The following is a 21,928-nucleotide window of genomic DNA, read 5'->3' as shown; positions in this document are numbered from 1 at the left end:
TGCGCTTGGCCAGATTGTTCAAAAGTAGACAAGATAATTTCAATGGACAAAGTATATGATCAAATACACTTTGGCCATTGGAAATGAGGAAAATGAGAAAATTTCAAAAAAAAGGGGTCAAAATTCGGGATAGTTTTGATCATGCGTTGTCCATGTGGCATGTGTAGGATATGGTAATTAGATAAGATAGACGTAGCCCTCATGAAAGATGGAGCATTTAAAAAGCAAAAGGACCAAAAGACCTAGACCCCCAAATGAGGGGGCTCCTTTTTCCTAGGTCCACCACATCCCACTTTTTTCCTTGTTTAAAGGATCTAACCTTAGTTACTAGACCTCTAAGTCTTGCCCTTATGAGACGCTTTTTGATTCCAAATGTGTGTTACATACTTTCAACCTTTGCCCACTTCGAACTTGACTTGGGCGTTTCATAGAGCTTCCACCAACGGATTGTACTTCTATATCCACTCGTATTACTCCCATTTACTAGTTACCATTTACTAGTTAAGCTCGATAAGAGCCCCTCGATTTAACCAAGATCTACCTTAGGATAGAGGTCTAAGAGACACCGTGGTGAGTTTTGTCTTGTAAGGAAGTTTGTATCCCCAACACACACCCCCCCCCCCCCCCCCCCGGACCAATAAATGAATTTTAAAAAAACCACCGTGAAAAAAAAAAAAAACTTTAGTAGCCTCCCATTTACTAACTTTTTCATGTTGCAAATATTTAAAAGGCAGTTTATACATTGCTTGCAATCACTAACTTTAGTCGGTCTTTACGGATCCTCTTCATCTCGTATGTCTGTACCGGTTCTCTCAAAATTATGGAGTTGGGTTCTTAGAAATTGCACCATTAGATCAGGGCCATAAGCTAAGGGCTTCTGATACTCCATACATATGGGAAACCCCCAAACCCACACAAAAAATGATCTTCTTAGTGAGCATAATGACTGACCACAGCCATGGTAGAACTTAGCGTGCAAAAACCGGAGGCTCCTCGTCTGGAATCTGCAGGTAGATGGCAGGGGTAATGCTATCAGTCAATAAGAGAATTGAGTTAAATTTGGTTAAGAGATTCAAACAAAAGAAAGATTTCAAGAAATAGGGAAAGAGGAAGATGCTAGTGTGGACAAAAAAGACCGTATGCTTATTGTCCTCCCAATAAAGACCTGTTCTTTGAGTTCATTTTTTGTGCATGTTTAGTGGCTGATGTGTATGTGTACCATCATGCCCAATACCCCTTTAAGAGTCGACAATCAAAAACCAACTCATGCATCGGTGATGGTAGCCAACTCCTGCATGAACTCTATCGGGCGTGGCACCTTAAACATGGGCAATCTCACATATGGTGCTCAAGAAGCGCTCCTGCATAGTATGGCAACATATATCCACCATCCACTCCACACTAAGCCAGAGTTAATCACTCATGCCCATGAAGATAGTTGCTTTGATAAAGGTATATAGACTAGTGCTCCAAGGACATACCTGGCATAGCTTACAATCACTAGTGCTCCAAGGACATACCTGGCATAGCTTACAATCACTTGCAAGCAGCAAGCATTAGGATGAAGACAATGGAGACTAACCAAGCTTGACTGTGCAGGGGGGGAGATTAGGTGACCGAAGGAAACCATCTATCGTGACAGCAGAATGAAACAAAAGATCCAATGGCCTGTGCTTGGGGGACCCAAGGGAAGGATTGCAAAGCCTAAGAACTCAAGCAAGTGGTGGTAGCGTCAAATGGCAGCACAATGCCAAGGGGGTGGATCAAATAAAAAGTGTTTGGTATTCTGAAGTCTTTACCACAACTGAAGCATAAATTTTGATCTGGTTACTATCAAACCCTTGCAGGTGGCATACCTCTCCTAGTACCCACGATTCCTTCAACCATATGTCAGCATTCTCAGTTGGTGGACCTGGATGCCCTGCCAGCATACTTCTAAAAGAAGAACACACAAGTCAGTGCATTCTCCATGCCTAGAAAGCTACTTCAAGAAGATGACGACACAAAAAACACAGTGGGAATGTGGAGCCCACTACAGCATTATTAAGAGACTCATCTCTTTCCATTTACACTTACATTTGACTGGTTGTGTCTCTCATTGTCTGATTCACCAATGTATCTGAACTCATTATCACTGCTGATCGTGGTCCATTTTGAACAGAAAACAAGCTACTCGAAATTCCATTCTCCTTAACACCTTGAAACAGATCCTTGCTACCAAACAGGTTGCGTGAAGCTGAAACCACTTTTAGTTTGGTTCTCAGAGGTCACATAGCTTCAACTAGTATATAATTACTGTGCACAAATCAATGAAGGTAAGCAATACATAGCTTCAACTAGTATATAATCACAAATCAATGAAGGTAAGCAATACATCCTCAATAATGCATTTATTTGGGATCTAATAAGTTCTTTTTTTTTTTAAATAAGGGGAAAATTTACCAGAATTAAAAATAAAAAAATCAAACATCGATCGTTTACCTCCACTTGAATCAGCGACACTGTTGCTCATTTGCAAAGTATTCTGCCCAAAGCTTGGGTGAGCAACTGAGTTGCTTCCAAATGTAATCTGTGGTGGAGACAACTGCGTAGATGTTCCAGGTCCAAAAGACTGCACTCCAAATGAAAATCCAGATGCTGGTGAGCTTGGTGATGTGAATGGGCTTGAAGGTGGCACTGCATTTGCTGGGGTAGACAATGCACCGAGACCAAATGAAAAACCACCTGATTCCTTCATAAAGCCCCCTCCAAAAGCTCCCCTGTGAACACCACCAAAAAAACCCCACCCCCAACAAAAAAAAGCATGTTCACTCAATTTTGTTTGAATAAAGCATCCAACATTTCTACTCATGCAATGGCCTGGACAACTGCCTATGAGCATGACAGAAAATTTTCCCTCTTGTTCTCCCCAGCCTTTTTTTCCCAACTGGCCTTAGGCCCAAGATCATCCAACGTAGGCGCTTAATTATCCGCCCATAGGCAATGCCACCGAGGAAGCACCAAGGGGAGTTTTGAACACTGGACCCCTTGGTCCTAGGCAAACACCTTCACCACTTGAGCTATCACCTCGTTGGCTCTTCCCAGCCTTTTCAAAGCATTATGACGCAAAACTTCGCCTACTATACGAGAAAACACTTGCATTGCAATGCAGCGATTAAATTTACAATGCCGTCCTCGTCAAGCTAACAAAAAAGTACATAATACTTAGGAGCCTTGATGAAGGGGCTCACTCTTTCAAAGCAAGTACACTGCTGATTATTGCAGATAGAGTTTCATTAACTGAACCTGTGCATGTTTGGGAGACGGCCTGCTTAAGGATTAAGCACCCCAAAAACTCTTCTGTCAAGTGTCTTTAGGCAAATACCATGGATTTGGATCGTCTCATCTATCGATTGCCAGACGAGTACAATGACATCAAGATGTTTGTTTGAGGCATACCAGACACAAATAGTCCGTCTATATAGCTATTTTAGACCTGCATATTTACACAACAGTCCGTCTTTATATAGTCACAAAGACATTTAAGATCTGCATATTTTAACACTAAGCGTACATGCTATTTTGCACTGAAGGCCTTTTACAAGTTATGTCTCCATTTTTGTTAGAACTTAATCCGTTTCTATTCCAAGTACTGAAAGGTTCACCATTAAGAGACCCAGAGGTTTGTGTTTATTGCCGAACGTTGAAGTGATATTGCAAACAGCTGTCAATGCTAGGCTAAAAACTAAAAAGGAAGAATGTAGTTGTATCTTCCCCTCAGTTTGCAGACATTGTGTGCCTATGGAACCTGTGAAGCTCCTCAAATCTCAAATTTGCAGACCAACCCTTTTCCTCCAAAACAGAAGATCCTTCTGTTAATAGACAATAGAATACATTAGCCTAGGGGCCTGCAGGAAAATTCCCATAACAAATGGGTAAAGACATCTTCCATGGCTGAATTCTCTGGAGGAAGACTATTTTGAAGTTCATTCAGAGGATGAGTATCACCCATGTGAGCTGTATTTAATGCCATAGACGGTTGTAAGCTTAGAGGTTATTGTAACGGGTGCGTGTCCCCATAGACCTTAATTATTCACTTAATTAAACTATACAATACAAAGTAGCATGGATGCAAGAACAGCCATCTCGATCACGATAGCACCATTACAACTCTGTGTATGTGTTCTGTGATTCGTGCGTTCTACACACACTCGGGTAGAAGATGAACACCCCCCCCCCCTTCATTTCCTCTTCTTTTGGTATTTTTATTCCAAAATAAAAGACTCCAAGTACAAAGCTTTGTGGGAACTTAGTGATTTCTCACCCAAGCACCAGATTTTCAAGAAGCCACGCACGTCCAGTCCCAGACCTTCCCTACCCAACACAACCGAGCTGCCATGCACATAAATAAGTGCTAGGGGCACATTAGGCGTTAGGATTAATTGAATGGTTGTAGACCTTAGTCTAGCACATCGCACTTTTATTAGTATAGGCACACATAAGTGCACACCTAGATGCACACATGCCATCAAAGCATTTATATGCTTTCCACTCTTGTGGTTTCCCTTAATCCCCTTGCTGGTCATCATCTTCTCTCTCTCTCTCTCTCTCTTTCTCTCTCTGTACCTGCCCCTGTATGATGACATTATGAAGTTTTCCAATCTAGGGGACATCCTCCTGGCTAGAGACTTCAATGCCTCCACCGCATATGCACAGGTACCCTTCTTTGAGATAGATGATCCCATGTACCAAGAGATTGACACAGTGAGTAATAGGTACAGATCTGGAGCGGACATCACAAGATACAGCAGCCCACACAAACTATGCAGAGATAGCCCTCGGCGAGGCTCATAGGCTAGCCATTTATAATAGCCTAGCCAGATGGCCTCAATCCAACTCCTTCACCTGCTACCCCTTCAGGCATGGAGCCAGTGCAGTGGACTATCTAGTGGGATCCCTCTCTCTGATCCCACTCATTCCAGAGTTTACCATCTCCCCTCGCCCCATCGGTGTTGCAATCGACCATGCATACCTGGCCTTCTCCCTCACATGCCGATACACCACCCAACCACCTGCTTTGCCCCATCACCGCCGCCCGAGATACCACCTCACCAGAGAGACCTCTTCCATCTATTTTGATCACGTCTACCGCATCCACTCCGACCTGGACCCCCACATCCCCCTTGATGAGCTTATCACACAGCTCGCAGCCACCCTCCATACGTCCGCTGCAACCTCCTTCCCGCACTCCAGAGCCATCCCTACATCACCAGGAGAGACTGTCCCACAGAATAGCTGGTACAATGAGGAATGTCATGATACCCGAGCCCGTCTACACCGGGAGGTGGCGCTAGGATCCACCATTTACCAGCAGGCGCGACTGATCTTCCGACGTCTCACACGGAGGAAGAAGAGAGCCTACCTAGCCAAGCTTGAGCAAGAGCTATACCAGCTATTTCTTGGGAGGGACTGTAAGGAGCATAGTCACCAGGGAACGGGAACGGATATGGGAACGAGGGGCCAATCCGGAACGGGAACGGGACCCCTTGCAATCCGGAACGGGATCCGGAACGACACGTTATCATATTTCAATACACATGAGTAGACAAATATACAATTAAAAGCAGGCAAAAAGAGACAAATATACAATTGAATATCCATTGGCCTCAAGAATATCCACCTCATCCCACCATGACCATGCTTCGTTCTTCTTGGCTCTCTTGGTTCCCTTAGGAGGCATTATATGAGAGAGAGAGAGAGAGAGAGAGAGAGAGAGAGAGATTGTACTTGGCTATGAGAGAGAGAGAGAGATTGTACTTGGCTATGCAGTGTGCACACTGTACTTGCAGCTGCACTATGCAGGATTTTATAAGTTCTCAGAGAGGTACGTTTTTTTTTTTACGTTGATATTGACGGTTTTTTTTTTAACGTTGCAGGGCAGCCTGCAGGTCGTCTTTCAACGTTTTCTTTTAACGTTGCATAATCTTTTCGTTTTTTGTTTTGTTTTTTTTTTTTAGGGGTCGGCGACGGCGCTCAACGCAGGTATCCGTTTTTTTTTTTTAATAAAACGGGTGCCCAACGTTTTGGGCAGCCTTTAAAAAAGGCCCAAAATTTGGGCCTTTTTAAAGGCTGCCCAAAACGTTGGGCACCCGTTTTATTTTTAAAAAAATGGATACGCTGCCGGCTGCCAAATCTGGGAAAAAAAAATCGTTAACGCTGCCGTTTCGCGAATCAGGAAAATAAAAATTAAAAAAAACGTTGCTCCACATTCCACCGTTCCCAAGGTGGCTTCCTCCACATTCCCCCATTCCACACCAGTGGAACGGCGTTCCCATGTGACTATGGTAAGGAGGCTTGGAGGATCTTCCAAGATCATCACCTACCGACTCCGATTACTTTACCCGGCTCCTGGGACACCTATGCCACCTCTCTCTACCATGCCCCCGAGCAACCACCTCTCCCCCCTCCACCCGAACCTCACCCCCCACACTCTTCCTTTCCCTTGAGCATAGTGAGAGATGCTATTGACACAATGTAGACTGGGAGAGTACAGGATCATGATGGACTCCTCATAGAGCATTTCTCTCATGCTAGGGACATGCTAGCCCCTTTACTCATTCACATGTTTACTAGGGCTCCATGTGAGGGCTTCCCCGCCAGCTGGTCATCGTATACTATTGTACCTATCTTGAAAGCAGGTGACCCCATGGACCCCATCGTATACTATTGTACCTATCTTGAAAGCAGGTGACCCCATGGACCCCAGCAACTACATGACTATCATGATTGGTCACACCTTGGCCAAGATTTATGGTTCAATTTTGGAGCATGAGCTTAGTAGATGGTCCAAGGAGCAGAGACGACTCAGGTAGGCTTCAGGAGAGGGCACTCCACACTAGATTATATCTTTACACTACAGGGGATCATTAAGCACGGGAGAGCTCACGGGCATCGGATAGATTGCTGCTTTGTGGATTTTCGCAAGGCTTTTGATACCGTCCCACGGGCCAAACTAATAAGGAGACTGCAGGATACGGGAGTGCCAGCAGAGATGCTTTGGGGGATCATTACACTCTATGAGTGAGTCATAGGCAGAGTACGGGCTCCAGAAGGTGACTCAGAGATCATACATAACACTATCGAGGTGAAGCAGGGCTTCCCCTTGTCTCCTACTCTATCTGGTCTATACATTGACGAGATCTCAGATTACATAGACAGATAGGGAGGACCAGGAGCACATTTAGCAAGAATCTTGATATCAATCCTCTTGTATGCAAATGATATTGTTCTTATTTCTCATTCACCAGAGGGGCTGCAGAGGCATTTGGATGCATTATGGGCCCTTTGTGAGGACAGGGACCTCACTGTGAACCTTGGAAAGACCAAGGTCATGATCTTTAATACCTCCCCACAGTGGATAGGTAGATCCGCAGCGCAGTTTACATACAGTGGAGTCAAAGATGCTACCTTGTGAAGTTTATTTTCGCATGAAATATTTTACTGCCTACAAGATCTGTGTGTCTAGTTTACGAGCAAGGGACACTCTCGTGAACCGTGCATGTGAACAGTGAATCTACATTTTGGCCTCGCTTGTGGGCTGTAGACAGGTGGTAGGTGTGACCCTAAACTCTTTGTTTAAGCTTATTTGTATTTTAGCTCATTGTGCTACTTTGCAAGTCCACACTTCATTAAACTATGGCCAGACAACTTATAAGTGAGTTTGGGCATCCACACTCATTAAAGACTAGGTGGACAAGTTATAAGTGAGTTTGGGCACTTATTGGATGACAGCCTGCCAAACTCTCATAAATCAAGCACTCTTTTGAGTAAACAGCTTATTGGGCACCCTCTCGACTTATGGGAGAGGTGTGGCTCTTGTTGAGGTGGCCCAATGGCTCATTTGGAAAGGCTTATCCTCTTCCTCCCTTCAAGGAAAAGAAGGGAAGGCAATTTTCAACCACATACTTTTTGGCATGGTTTCTTGCTTCTCCAACTCCTGGAACAACCTAGCAAACGAGCGCTGCATTGCTGTCGAGCCCTTGTGAGTCCTTTTCAGCCGCTATCTATTGGACATCTTTGAAGCATTTCTATCGTCGACAATTTCATCAAAAGCTGATTTCTTCTCTCAAAATCAGAAATTTCAGCGGTAAGAGCTTTCACAAATTCTCTTTACCTACTCTACATCCGCGTGCTTGACCATTAAGGTCTTCTATGGATCAGCGTGGGCACACACATGCTTGTGTATGGATGCCAACGGAGCATAGCTGCTTGTGGCCTGACATTGGGGATTGAGGAGTGAAGTTCTTCGTCGCGACAAAAGTTGTTGAATCAACTCTACTTCGACAAAACATGTTTGCAAAATGTTTTCATTGCATGGATGTCATTGGAAATCTGGCATGTGATGCCCACGATGCTTGTACCTTGAGAAATCCTTGATAATACAATCATATTACAAGGGGAGTCGGCCCTTTCCGGCCCTATTGCAATGTCATTTAAATTTCAGCATTGCTATCTCATTTGGTCTTGTGCTATTTCATCTTGTTTATTAGTACTGACAGTTTAAGTGTGTGACAAGATTGTGCTCAACCCCTTCTGGGGCAATTACAAGGCCTACGTCCTTCTCTGATTTGCGATGGTCTTCTGCTGCCTACACAACTACAAGGTGTTCATTGTTCAAAAGCATCAATACCTTCGTGATTTTGTGGGGAGCATAAAGAAAAGGGAAATGCAGATCAATACACACCACCATTGTGCTTACAAAGATAGCTGCTAAAAGTCATGATGGTTTCTTTGACATGCATACATCATTTTTAGTGAAATCAAAAGGCGTGCCTGTTGTGTTTTTGGGGATTCTTGTTCATAAGGGGAAAGTCAGTGAAGTGGGAGCATTCAAATACAAATCTTGTTCTTGGCGTATTTCGACAACTCAATCTAACTTCAATTCAAATCCCAGTGTTTTTTACACATTCTCCTGAATCCCAGATTCTCTTACGATCATTTTGGGGGTAATTAGAGTTCTTTGGTCAAGGGGGGAGATCTCTAGTTTTGTTTTTGCCCAAGGTGTGAGAGATCAAGTCGTGTGGGGATTACGGCACAAAGGGGTCAAGATGTGTTGGGCTTTCTTTCCACAGAAGCTAGGCTGGATGGGTCGAACCATTCTTTATGGAGCTTTTTGATCAAAAGCATTTTGGTATCTAGGGGGATATGGGAAATCTTCTCTAGTGATGAGAAGATTTCCACAGAAGCTAGGCTGGATGGGTCGAACCATTCTTTGTGGAGCTTTTTGATCAAAAGCATTTTGGTATCTAGGGGGATATGGGAAATCTTCTCCTCATCCTCCTTCGGTAGAACCACCCACAAATCCTAGGATTGTCGCTCAGCGGTTGCAACAACAAGTCCACAAGCACTTACTTCATATCAAAGACGGTGGAATTCTCGTGATGCCCAAGCTCTGTCAACGATTGCTCTTTCAATAAAAAGATCCATCATACCCCACATCCGGTCATGCAAGACATCCAAAGCAACATGGGAGGTCCTTGAAGCAATGTACCAAACCCGTGATGAAGCCAAAGTACTATTATTGTAACGGGAGTTGGAGAACCTCAAGATGAGTAAGGGAGATTCAATGGCATCACCTGACGAAGGTGAAGGATCTCAAAGAACAATTCCTGAACATTGATGAAATCATAGAGGATAAGCATCTTGTAACTACTACATAGTTACCACGGAACGTCGTTCCGCCTTCCCGGAACGTCGGAACGCCGTTCCGAGCGAAGGCACGTTCCCGGAACGTCGGAACGTTCCGCAAATTTTATTTTATTTTTTTTTTTGGGGGAGTGTGTTTTGCTTGCAGAAATGTATGTTCATGTCTTGGGGGAGCAAATATTAGGAAGCATATTTGGCTATCCGTATACAAAAAGTTACATTTTTTTGTGTCATATGCTGACATGTCATATGACGTGGCGTTCCGCGACGTTCCCGATCCGCTCCCGTTCCCGTTCCCGTTCCCGCTCCCATTCTAGCATCCGACGTTCCCGGAACGTTCCCGTTCTGTGGTAACTATGAACTACTACCCTAAATTCCTTACCAAACTACTATCTCAATTTTAACACATCCATCAACCTATCCATGAGGGGTGGTGCAAACCCTTTATCTTCTTATGAGTTGGTTGGATTACTTCTTCAAGAGGAGCAGACCAGGAAGAACAACTCTATAGAGGGAAAGAACATGCTTGTCTCTCTAGAGGCAAGGTGGATTCTGGATCACTGGGTCATACATGGAAGAAAAAGAAATAGAAACGTTACTACCACACAAGGTTGGACACTACATCAATGAGTATCGAGAGCGGCTTGCCAACAAGAAGAAAGAAGCTAGAGATGAACCTGCGAACTCAACCTCATAGGAGCACAAGAGAGATGAAGCCCACGGGTTGGGTTTCTAGACATGTGCACATGGCCACTAAGAGGAATGTTAGGAAAAATGTAGTGGTGTAATGTGCACATAAATAAGTGCTAGGGGAACATTAGGTGCTACGATTAAATGAATGGTTGTAGACATTAGTCTAGCACATAGCACTTTTATAAGTATCGGTACACAGTGCACACTTGCACACATGACATGAGAGCATTACTTGCTATACCCTTTGTATATATGTGTCATAGTTACTATATGGGCCTAAGGCCAAATTGGAGGCTTAAATGCTAATAGAAAGTATGCTTTCCCAAATATTCACGACTCTTGGGTTTTTCCTTAATCCCCTTTGTGCTAGTCATCATCTTCTCTCTCTCTCTCTCTTCCCGTCCCACCACTTCCACCTTCTTCACAAAGGGCATGGTCCTCAAGGCCATTCGTAGACTACGCAATGGGCGAGCCCAAGATCACGAGGGACTCACTGCCACGAATACATCTCGCATGTCGATGATAACTAGCCTACATGTTCAATAGAGCCCTTCGTGAAGAATTTCTACCTTCTTGGTCCACCAACACCATCACCCCCATCCTCAAAGCCGGAGATCCACTTGATCCTAATAATTACAGGACGATCATAATTGGCCACACATTGGCCAAACTCTATGGATCAGTGCTAGAGGCGGAGCTCAGTTCATTTGTACAGAGCCAGGGATGCAGAGCCTCAGGACAGGCTGGCTTTCGGAGGAGCTATTCTACCCTTGACCACATCTTCACCCTCCATGCCATCATCGAGGAGGGTAGAGCACGACATCAGAGGATTTACTGCTGCTTTGTGGATTTCCGCAAAGCTTTTGATACTGTACCCCAAGCCCGTCTCCTACACCGTCTTACAGGAGATTGGAGTCCCATCTGACATGGTTTGGGTGGGGCTGGTCCCACACTAGCAGGCATATTGATCCCCATACTACTTTATGCAGATGACATCGTCCTCCTCTCAGACTCAACCAAGGGGCTTCAGAGACAGTGGGATGCCTTACATGACTTTTCCACTCAGCGGGACCTCTCTGTTAACCTTGGTAAAACCAAGGTAATGGTCTTCAATACCTCTCGCCCCTTCACATCCAGATTGAGCTTCACATATAGAGGGGATCATGTGCAGATTGTCTCATCCTATGTCTATCTTGGTGTCACTTTAAATGGCCCACGCTTTACCATGGTTCCCGCAGCACATGCCAGAGTGACACGGGGACATGCAGCCTTGAGCTTGCTTGAGTGGCAGTGCTTCCATGCACATTTCTAGGAGCCCAAGACGAAGGGCTGGCATTTTGACACCCTCGTCACACCAGCCTTGATGTATGGAGCAGCCTTCTGGGGTCAGATTTATCCGATGAGGATTGGTAGTGAGTTGAGAGGCCCCAGGTCATGATGTTCTCCTGTATGATCCGCAAAGCAAACCATCACTCCCACACCAGATTATCAAGGCAGAGTTTGTTGCAGTGAAACCGATCCCGTCAAGTGGGAAAGACTCCGTTGGACACCCACACGCTTAATAGCACAACTTTAAAACCACAAATTTGAAATGGACAACTTAATACAACTTGAAATTGAATGAAATGAAATGGAAAGATGGACACCAGCACTGGGGCCGGAACGGGCCGACCCCCCCCCTCAATATATGATATATTTATTGGGAGTATTTAATGAATACAATGCTCCATGGATTCCAAGAACCAGATGATGTCCATGTACATATGAAAACAGTACCAAACAAATAGGCTCGAAGTCGAATTTCGATGTAGAAGCTTGAAGCAGTACGACCACTAGTGTGGTCCAATCTCTACGGTCCTGTGCTTTCACTGGACTCCGCGGAGAGCGCCTCACTGGTGTTCCGAGACCACGCACAAACAGGCGCTCTCGTACTAACGCCTGGCTCTCCCGATCTCAGCACCTTTGGACCGAGGTTCTCCGATAGAGCTTGGACAACCCGACACCGAACGGGTATTGGCCGAGCGGGATGAATCCCTTATCAGATTTAAACATAAAATACTTTACTTAAATCTGAAATTCACTTACTTGTAGATGGTTGATAGAAAACCAATACTCGTGGTATGATGAAGCCACCCAGGAGATGCGAAGTCCCCTTGATGAAGACTCAGTCGCCTCGTGGTGAACCACCAAGACAAGTATCACCGCAAAAGGCACAGCCGCCTGCTGTGAGAGAAGAAGCATTCACTTGCAAGGGAGGAGATGCTTGGCTGCAGTGTGGAGGAGAATGAGCAGCTCGCTGGATATGGATCGCACAGCCACCCGCCTTTACTGGAAATGGAGAGTACAGCCGCCTGCAGGTGGTGATGCTGTGCACAAACGCCTTCAGGTGGTGATACGCAGCCTGTATAGGTAGGAGGATACTTGCGCAGCAATCAATCAAACTGCCTGTAGCCTAAGGAGTTGCCAACAATGGTGGAGAAGATAGTATGCACAGCCTGTATAACTGTAGAAGGTGGGCAGCCTGCAGGTAAAGCTGGCGCAGAGGTTAGGGCAGCGCAGCCTGCTGGAATTTAGCCGCCTGTGGGAGCAGCTGCAGCACTTCAGAGTTGCCTGGAAGGGTTAGGCGCAGCAGTACATCAACCGCCTGGTAGGGGAGGGAGAAGCAGCCGTACAGCAGCATGCGCAGCCTGTATGGAGGAGGCAGCAGCGAAGAGATGGTTGCCGGTTCCTCCACACAAGAAAGTTGATCGCCGGATGATCTCACGTAAAAGGGTGGAAGCGATTGATGATGCACGCTTGATGGAGAGAGTCTCTTTTTATAAAAATTAAAGTGGAGTTTACTCCACGCTTGCATGTGGGTGGGGAGTTTGGGTAGGTGACCATGCCCACCCCCACACTCACTTAAGTGGGGCTCTCCACCTTGGCCCCTAAGTGGGTGCCCAAAGGGGGTGCCCACATTTAAGTGAATGTGAACACCTAACCTTATAAAATAAAAGGTTAGAATATGAAACATTAAAACAATATGTGCGACATACTTACCACCTGTTCACATGCACCAAAACTCGTCAAAATACAGAGCAGACTTCACGACTCACTGGCAGGCGTCCCCGCTCAGTAAGTAACACGTCAAGCAGGCAAACACACAAATACATGTCATGCGAAAACAGTTTCAAACATGCAAAATATGTGTGCATGTGCAAATAGTAACATGGACATATGTCCCGTTCATGGAACAAGTACAAAATATCTGTCAGCACAAAACTGGCACGACATAAAAACATAAAAACCTGGTCTTCCTATGGAGTGACAGTCCCATAGGTAAGACACAGATCCAGGCACGAGTCTCCCTATGGTGTGACAGTCCCATAGGCAAAACACGGCACGAATACTGGCTCTTCCATGGCGTGACAGTCCCATGGGTCGAACACAGTCCAGGTCATACACGGGTGGCACTGGTCTGGCTCCCGTCCATACGACATCATCCTGCTAACACACGGGTGGCACCAGTCTGGCTCCCGTCCATGTCAGCAAAATACTGGCCTCTTCACACGAGACACCGGCCTGGCCTCAAGTGAACGAGACGCAAAACTTGGAGATGGACCAAATGGTCGGCCAATTGGTGACATCCCCCCGGGCTTCTAAAGAGTTGACCTCAACTGAAAAGCCTCAAGATATGCCTGCAACAATTGCGGATAATCTGCAAAATAATCCTCATTTACCCATTTGGCATCAATAGGCAAATAATTCTTAAACTTCACAAGGTATCTCCTGGAAAGCTTTCCTGCAGGTAGCTTTCTCTCCTTGTGAAAAACAATCTGTTTTGGCTGAAGGATCTCCTCAAGCTCTTCAATTTCTGGCGGATCCTCTGTGACAGGCTCATCAGGATCTGGCCCCACATATTTCCGAAATAGACTCACATGAAAAGCATTGTGAATCTTCCAATGACTAGGTAAAGCAAGCCTGTAGGACACTTCATTGATTTTGTGAATCACCTTGAAGGGTCCATAATAGCGAGGAGAAAGCTTAGGATATGATCCTTCTCGTCCTGGCCTCTTCCGAAGCCTAGCCTTCTCAAATTTCAGCAATACCCAATCACCTTCTTTGACTTCCATGTCCCTTCTATGCTTGTCAGTAGCCATTTTATGCTTATCCTGAGATCTTGCAACGGCTGTCCGCACCTGACCAAAGGCAACATCCAAGTCACGAACATATTCTTCAGCTGCAAAAATCTCATCCTTAGTACGAAGGATGGGTGGTAAGACCACTCTGCCATAAATAATCTCAAACGGAGCCTTTCCTGTGGAAGCATGGATCGTATTGTTGTAGGCAAACTCAACAAGTGGAAGATACTTCTCCCATGCAGTCTTTTGATCTGCCACATAACATTTCAATAAATCCAACACAGCTGAATTTGCAGCTTCACTTTGGCCATCCGTTTGGGGATGATAAGCTGATGAAAACTCAAGTTCAGTACCCATATTATCAAACAAAGCCCTCCAAAAGAGGCTGGTAGTCCTGGGATTTCTATCCCCAACAATGGATTTAGGCATACCATGATGCTTGAAAATATTAGCAAGAAAAAACTTTACCATATGATCAGCTTTGATGGTTTTCTTGACGGGCAAGAAATGAGCTTGCTTGCTAAACCTGTCCACAATAGTCCAAATAGCATCATTCCCATGCTGGGATCTAGGCAAATCCATAATAAAATCCATCGTGATACTTTCCCAAGGTTGCGAGGGAATAGGCAATGGCTGAAGCAAACCTGGAGGCTTTTGCCTGTCAAATTTCACCTTTTGGCAAGTAATACATGCACGCATATAAGCCTCAATGTCTTTACGCATGCTTGGCCAAAAGAAATACCTCTGAATCATGTGAGTAGTAGGCATAATACCTCTATGACCAGCATAAGGTGGAGCGTGACATTCGTCCATAACCTTTGGACGCAAATCCTTCACCACACATAGGCAATTATCCTTCATGAGATAACCCTCGTTGATAACATAAGAGGCATGTGAATGACCAGCCGTCAAATCAGTCCATATATGGCAAAAATCAGCATCCAAATGATACAAATCTCGCATAGCAGATAAATCTCCATGAGAGGCCACTGAGACTGCAGCAACATAAGGCCTCCTAGATAGTGCATCGGCCACCACATTTTACTTTCCTGGAGTATGCACAATCTGAAAATGAAACATGGAAAGAAAGTTTGCCATTCTCATCTGCTTCTCTGAAAGCTTGGTTTGAGATAGAAAGTATCTCAAGCTTTGATGATCTGTCTTGACTACAAATTCAGCCCCAAGAAGGTAGTGTTTCCAAATCTTTAAGGCGTGAATTACAGCCAAGAGCTCTTTCTCATAGATATCCATATGAAGCTCAGCATCATGCAAACGACGGCTCTCGTATGCAACTGCATGCCCTTCTTGATTTAGGACAGCTCCTATGCAATCACCACAAGCATCACATTCAACCACGAATGACTTGTGCAAGTCAGGAACAATCAATACTGGACCACATATGATCGCATGCTTGAGCTGCAAGAAAGCATCCTGTTCCTTTGAAGTCCATTTAAAAGTAGTTTTCTTCTTCGTGAGATCATGTAGAGGAGTGGCAATCATAGCAAAATGCCTTATGAAACGCCTGTAGTACGAACATAATCCCAGAAAACTACGTACTTGATGTACGTTTTGCAATTCGGGCCAATTCCGAATAGTCTCTATCTTTGCAGGATCCATTGTAACTCCATCTTTGGATACAATATGACCCAGATAATGAATCTCTGAAAGGAAAAACTCACTTTTCTTGGCATTGACGAAAAGTTTATGCTTCCGCAACTCTTCGAATACTGTGACCAAATGAGTTCTGTATTCCTGCTCATTCTTGGAGAAAACCAAGATATCATCAAAGAAGACTCCTGTAAACTTGCGATGGGGTCGGAATATCCTATCCATCATACGATTAAAAGTAGCAGGAGCATTGGTAAGAACAAAAGGCATTACCAAGAATTCGTATAATCCGAAGGCTGCCCTGAATGCAGTCTTATGGACATCTTGTGACACCACGCGTATCTGGTGATAACCACTCTTCAAATCAAGTCTGCTAAAGCAAGCCGAACCATCAAGCTTATCCAAGATATCATCAATACGTGGAATTGAAAATTTGTTCTTGATGGTAAGCTTGTTCAAAGCTCTATAGTCCACACACATACGGAAGCACAGGAGAGCAGTAAGGTGAGGAACTGGGCTGAACCAAACCTTTCTCTAAAAGCTCGTTTACCTACTTCATGATTTCTTCTTGTTGTGCAGCACTCACTCGGTATGCGGGTTTGTTAGGAGGAGAACTACCTGGCACAAGATCTATGCGGTGATCTTCGGGCCTTTGGGCAGGTAATTCACCTGGCAACGAGTCAGCAAAACAGTCGTTGAATGCATTAAGAAAATTCAGCCTATCATTAGACATAGCATCCACATTTTGATGATTTGGCACAAGACTATCACGCACAAAAACCAAGTACGCTGAAAGACTCTTTTTCATTGCTTTATTAATTTGGATGTGTGATACAAGTGGGATGGAATCCCCTTCTTTGCCAGCATCAATAAAATGCATGCGGCCTTTATGCATAAAAGAAATCATATTGGACTTGTAGTCTTTGCGGGGCTCAAGCCTATGGTGCCACGGCTTGCCCAACAATACATCACATCCATTCAGTGGAGCAACTAGGAAATGCTCATTATCAAGGTAGCCCTGGATATGAATGCGCAACTTCCCTATCAAAGGGGTAACCTGCACCTCTTTACCAATAAATGCAGCTTCGGCTTCAATCTGAGGTCCCATATGCTCGACCTCAATACCCAATGCAGCTGCCATTTGCATAGAGATGAAATTGTCAGTTGCACAGTCATCAAACATGAAGAGTGCGGGCTGATCCTTGATTTGCCCCCAAGCTTCGCAAACCATTCGCTCTTTTGCATCATGACCTGTATTTCCTTGCACATCAGGAACTGCATGTACATTAGCTTTGATGTGCTTGTCCTCGTGCTTTGGTTTCCGATCTAGGCATTGCCGAAACATGTGGTCTTTGCTACCACAAGAAAAGCATTTTCCATCCTTGGCATATTGCTCTCTTTGCTCCGGGGTTAAGCCGAATTTGTTCTTTCTTGGGCCCTGTTCTTTAGATGTGTTATTTTCAGCTTTACCACCCTTGTAAGGCTCCCGGAAGTTCTTTTTAGGTGGCTGTCCACCCTTTTGCTGATTTGGGACAGCCTTGTCTTTCCCCTTGGAACCTCCTTGATCCTGCTTAATCTTGAGCACCAATTGCTCCGTAGCAAGAGCAGAAGCTGCGAGTTGTTGCAACGTATGTTTCGGGTGCAATTCAATACCCGACTATATGCTGGTTGCAGTCCAGAACGAAACTTCCTCTTTCTTTCATCCTCAGTGATTTGCATGAAGGGAGTCACTTCCAGCAACACTTTCCAGAATTTGTTAACATACTGTTGCACACTTTCATTGTCTCTTTGTTCCAGCCTGTCCCACTTTTGAGTGAGAGTTTGCTCTGCATTGGGTGGCAAGAACTGAGCATAAAATCTATCCTTGAATTCCTTCCAAGTGGAGATGGGATCCTTGGTGATCTTTTCAGTGATCCACCAATGAGCAGCAGTCCCTTTCAAAAACATGCTAGCATGGCGCACCTTTGACTTTTCTGTGAAGTCCTCATCGCTAAAAGCAACGTCGAACTGTGCCACAAATGCTAACACCTTAGAAGCATCATGTTCACCATGAAAAGCATCAAATTTGACAGATTTGTCACCTGCTTTGAATTCCTTGAGCTTCCTGGCATGAGGCTCATGGTCTTCTCTTTTTCTTTTCCCCTTATCCAACGGGACAGCCCTGTCTGCATGGGCTCCATGGGCCGTCATAGAAGCTTCATGGGGCACGGTGGCATGTGCTCCACGAACTCGAAACTCAGATGCATGTGACTTACCTGCATATAGGATGATCTCTCCATGAGACAACTCAAAAGGCAAAATTTTTCTGGAAGTAGACCTGTCACCATGAGATACATGTCTTGCATGCATGTGACTTTCATGCCCTCCATGAGCACTGGCATACATATATCTATCAGGCTTTGTGCCTTGTGGAGAGGATGCATGTCGAGAGGTGACGGTCACCTCTTCCTTTTGCATAAAAGATTTCAGCCTTTGGGATGCGGGATCTCCATGCTTCAAACGAGGTGGATTTCTGAATTTCAGCTCTCCGTCATCCCCCTCTTTGATATCACCTTTGCGAAGGAGATAGGCAAGTGCCAACTCCCTTGGTTTCTTGCCCACTTCACGAGCCATTGATTCAAAAGTTACATCTACTATAGCATCAGCCTTCCTGGCTTCAATAGCACTTTGTAGCTGGGGATCTTCATGCAAAAACTTTAACTCTTGCTCTTGAGCCTGCAAAAGTTCTCATATGTTCCATTTCAGCCCTCATAGCATCAGGCTCTTGTTCAAGCATAACTGTCTTTCCTGGAGACAGTTGACCCTTTGATTCCCTATCAATAACCCTTGCAAGGGGCTTGTGTCTACCTCGCAGAGCATCAGACCCACGAGAGGCACTAGATGGACCCCTCGAATTTGGCACTTCCAAAGGGTTGCCTTGGCTGTCCATTGTGTTTTAAGTTTGCTAAAAGCGGGATGTCCAGTACACAGGTTCGTTTCCCCACTAGGAAGAGGGAAACAACCGTGCTCTGATACCAATGAAACCGATCCCGTCAAGTGGGAAAGACTCCGTTGGACACCCACACGCTTAATAGCACAACTTTAAAACCACAAATTTGAAATGGACAACTTAATACAACTTGAAATTGAAATGAAATGAAATGGAAAGATGGACACCAGCACTGGAGCCGGAACGGGCCGACCCCCCCCCCTCAATATATGATATATTTATTGGGAGTATTTAATGAATACAATGCTCCATGGGTTCCAAGAACCAGATGATGTCCATGTACATATGAAAACAGTACCAAACAAATAGGCTCGAAGTCGAATTTCGATGTAGAAGCTTGAAGCAGTACGACCACTAGTGTGGTCCAATCTCTACGGTCCTGTGCTTTCACTGGACTCCGCGGAGAGCGCCTCACTGGTGTTCCAAGACCACGCACAAACAGGCGCTCTCGTACTAACGCCTGGCTCTCCCGATCTCAGCACCTTTGGACCGAGGTTCTCCAATAGAGCTTGGACAACCCGGCACCGAACGGGTGTTGGCCGAGCGGGATGAATCCCTTATCAGATTTAAACATAAAATACTTTACTTAAATCTGAAATTCACTTACTTGTAGATGGTTGATAGAAAACCAATACTCGTGGTATGATGAAGCCACCCAGGAGATGCGAAGTCCCCTTGATGAAGACTCAGTCGCCTCATGGTGAACCACCAAGACAAGTATCACCGCAAAAGGCACAGCCGCCTGCTGTGAGAGAAGAAGCATCCACTTGCAAGGGAGGAGATGCTTGGCTGCAGTGTGGACGAGAATGAGCAGCTCACTGGATATGGATCGCACAGCCACCCGCCTTTACTGGAAATGGAGAGTACAGCCGCCTACAGGTGGTGATGCTGTGCACAAACGCCTACAGGTGGTGATACGCAGCCTGTATAGGTAGGAGGATACCTGCGCAGCAATCAATCAAACTGCCTGTAGCCTAAGGAGTTGCCAACAATGGTGGAGAAGATAGTATGCGCAGCCTGAATAACTGTAGAAGGTGGGCAGCCTGCAGGTAAAGCTGGCGCAGAGGTTAGGGCAGCGCAGCCTGCTGGAATTTAGCCGCCTGTGGGAGCAACTGCAGCACTTCAGAGTTGCCTGGAAGGGTTAGGCGCAGCAGTACATCAGCCGCTTGGTAGGGGAGGGAGAAGCAGCCGTACAGCAGCATGCGCAGCCTGTATGGAGGAGGCAGCAGCGAAGAGATGGTCGCCGGTTCCTCCACACAAGAAAGTTGATCGCCGGATGATCTCACGTAAAAGGGTGGAAGCGATTGATGATGCACGCCTGATGGAGAGCGTCTCTTTTTATAAAAATTAAAGTGGAGTTTACTCCACGCTTGCATGTGGGTGGGGAGTTTGGGTAGGTGACCATGCCCACCCCCACACTCACTTAAGTGGGGCTCTCCACCTTGGCCCCTAAGTGGGTGCCCAAAGGGGGTGCACACATTTAAGTGAATGTGAACACCTAACCTTATAAAATAAAAGGTTAGAATATGAAACATTAAAACAATATGTGCGACATACTTACCACTTGTTCACATGCACCAAAACTCGTCAGAATACAGAGAAGACTTCACGACTCACTGGCAGGCGTCCCCACTCAGTAAGTAACACGTCAAGCAGGCAAACACACAAATACATGTCATGCGAAAACAGTTTCAAACATGCAAAATATGTGTGCAGGTGCAAATAGTAACATGGACATATCTCCCGTTCATGGAACAAGTAACAAAATATCTGTCGGCACAAAACTGGCACGACATAAAAACATAAAAACCTGGTCTTCCTATGGAGTGACAGTCCCATAGGTAAGACACAGATCCAGGCACGAGTCTCCCTATGGTGTGACAGTCCCATAGGCAAAACACGGCACGAATACTGGCTCTTCCATGGCGTGACAATCCCATGGGTCGAACACAGTCCAGGTCATACACGGGTGGCACTGGTCTGGCTCCCATCCATACGACATCATCCTGCTAACACACGGGTGGCACCAGTCTGGCTCCCGTCCATGTCAACAAAATACTGGCCTCTTCACACGAGACACCGGCCTGGCCTCAAGTGAACGAGACGCAAAAACTGGAGATGGACCAAATGGTCGGCCAATTGGTGACATGCAACCCCGATGGTAGTGGGCGCACTCTTCCAAACAGTCACATACCTCCATCGCATCAATCACATGGATCCCCACAGGTACCCGAGGATTGCCCTGGAGTCCTCAAGACAGCTAGCACTCGAGGGCCACTCTGGAGTATGGTATGCACTAGTTTCCACTTGGTTCTCAGTATATGGGCTCCGCATGGACCGCCCTCCCCCCTTTCAGTACAGTTTGGACTCCCCTTTTCTCCGGCTCTCTCATGAGGATACCAACCGGGTTATCCGGTTCAATCTTTTCAGCCTCTACACCCATTGCACATGGATCACACCTCCAGAGCTCCCCATGAAGATACACTTCTACAAAGATCACTTCCTCACACTCACTGAGGATGGATTCATCCAGCAGCCGGGCTACTTTAGTATTCACATGTCCCATGCCATGCAGATTGCGATTGGCCAGATACGGGTTTCATCCCACCGCCTCAAAGTGCAGACAAGTAGAGTCGGGAAGCTCATACGGAGACCAAGAGAGAAGAGGATCTGCCGATTATGCCACACAGAGGTTGAGATGGAGGAGCATTACTTATGACGTTGCCCAGTATACTATGAGATCTGCAGGTTGTTTCACTGTCTATTTCATGAGGGATTTGGTCCACTCTCTAGGATCATTGACTTTCAGGACTAGCGTTGCCTAGGCCTCTTC

General features: G+C 45.6%; 1 protein-coding gene across 15 annotated transcripts in view; it reads right to left on the bottom strand.

Annotated features, from left to right (window-relative positions):
• Positions 1–704: 704 nt before the first annotated feature.
• LOC147633684 (Zinc finger C-x8-C-x5-C-x3-H type family protein) overlaps positions 705–21,928 on the bottom strand; it is a 113,245-nt gene continuing 92,021 nt past the window's right edge. For 5 of the 15 annotated variants that reach the window (XM_086804673.1, XM_086804674.1, XM_086804665.1 and 2 more), the window contains 4 exons: positions 2,482–2,759; positions 2,077–2,245; positions 1,800–1,935; positions 705–1,004 (listed from right to left, as the gene is read on the bottom strand). In XM_086804673.1, the coding sequence (XP_086660799.1) occupies positions 969–1,004; positions 1,800–1,935; positions 2,077–2,245; positions 2,482–2,759 (619 nt within the window). In that variant the 3' untranslated portion in view covers positions 705–968. Of the gene's footprint in view, positions 1,005–1,799; positions 1,936–2,076; positions 2,296–2,481; positions 2,760–21,928 lie in introns of those variants that run through there. The other 10 variants (XM_086804676.1, XM_086804677.1, XM_086804671.1 and 7 more) reach the window with 6 other exon arrangements.

This window comes from Cibotium barometz, chromosome 11 (genome assembly GCF_041138505.1).
Source record: "Cibotium barometz isolate CiBa-2024 chromosome 11, ASM4113850v1, whole genome shotgun sequence".
Lineage (NCBI taxonomy): Eukaryota > Viridiplantae > Streptophyta > Polypodiopsida > Cyatheales > Cibotiaceae > Cibotium > Cibotium barometz.
Note: the sequence above shows the minus strand (reverse complement) of the source record. Positions and strands in the feature narration are given on the sequence as shown.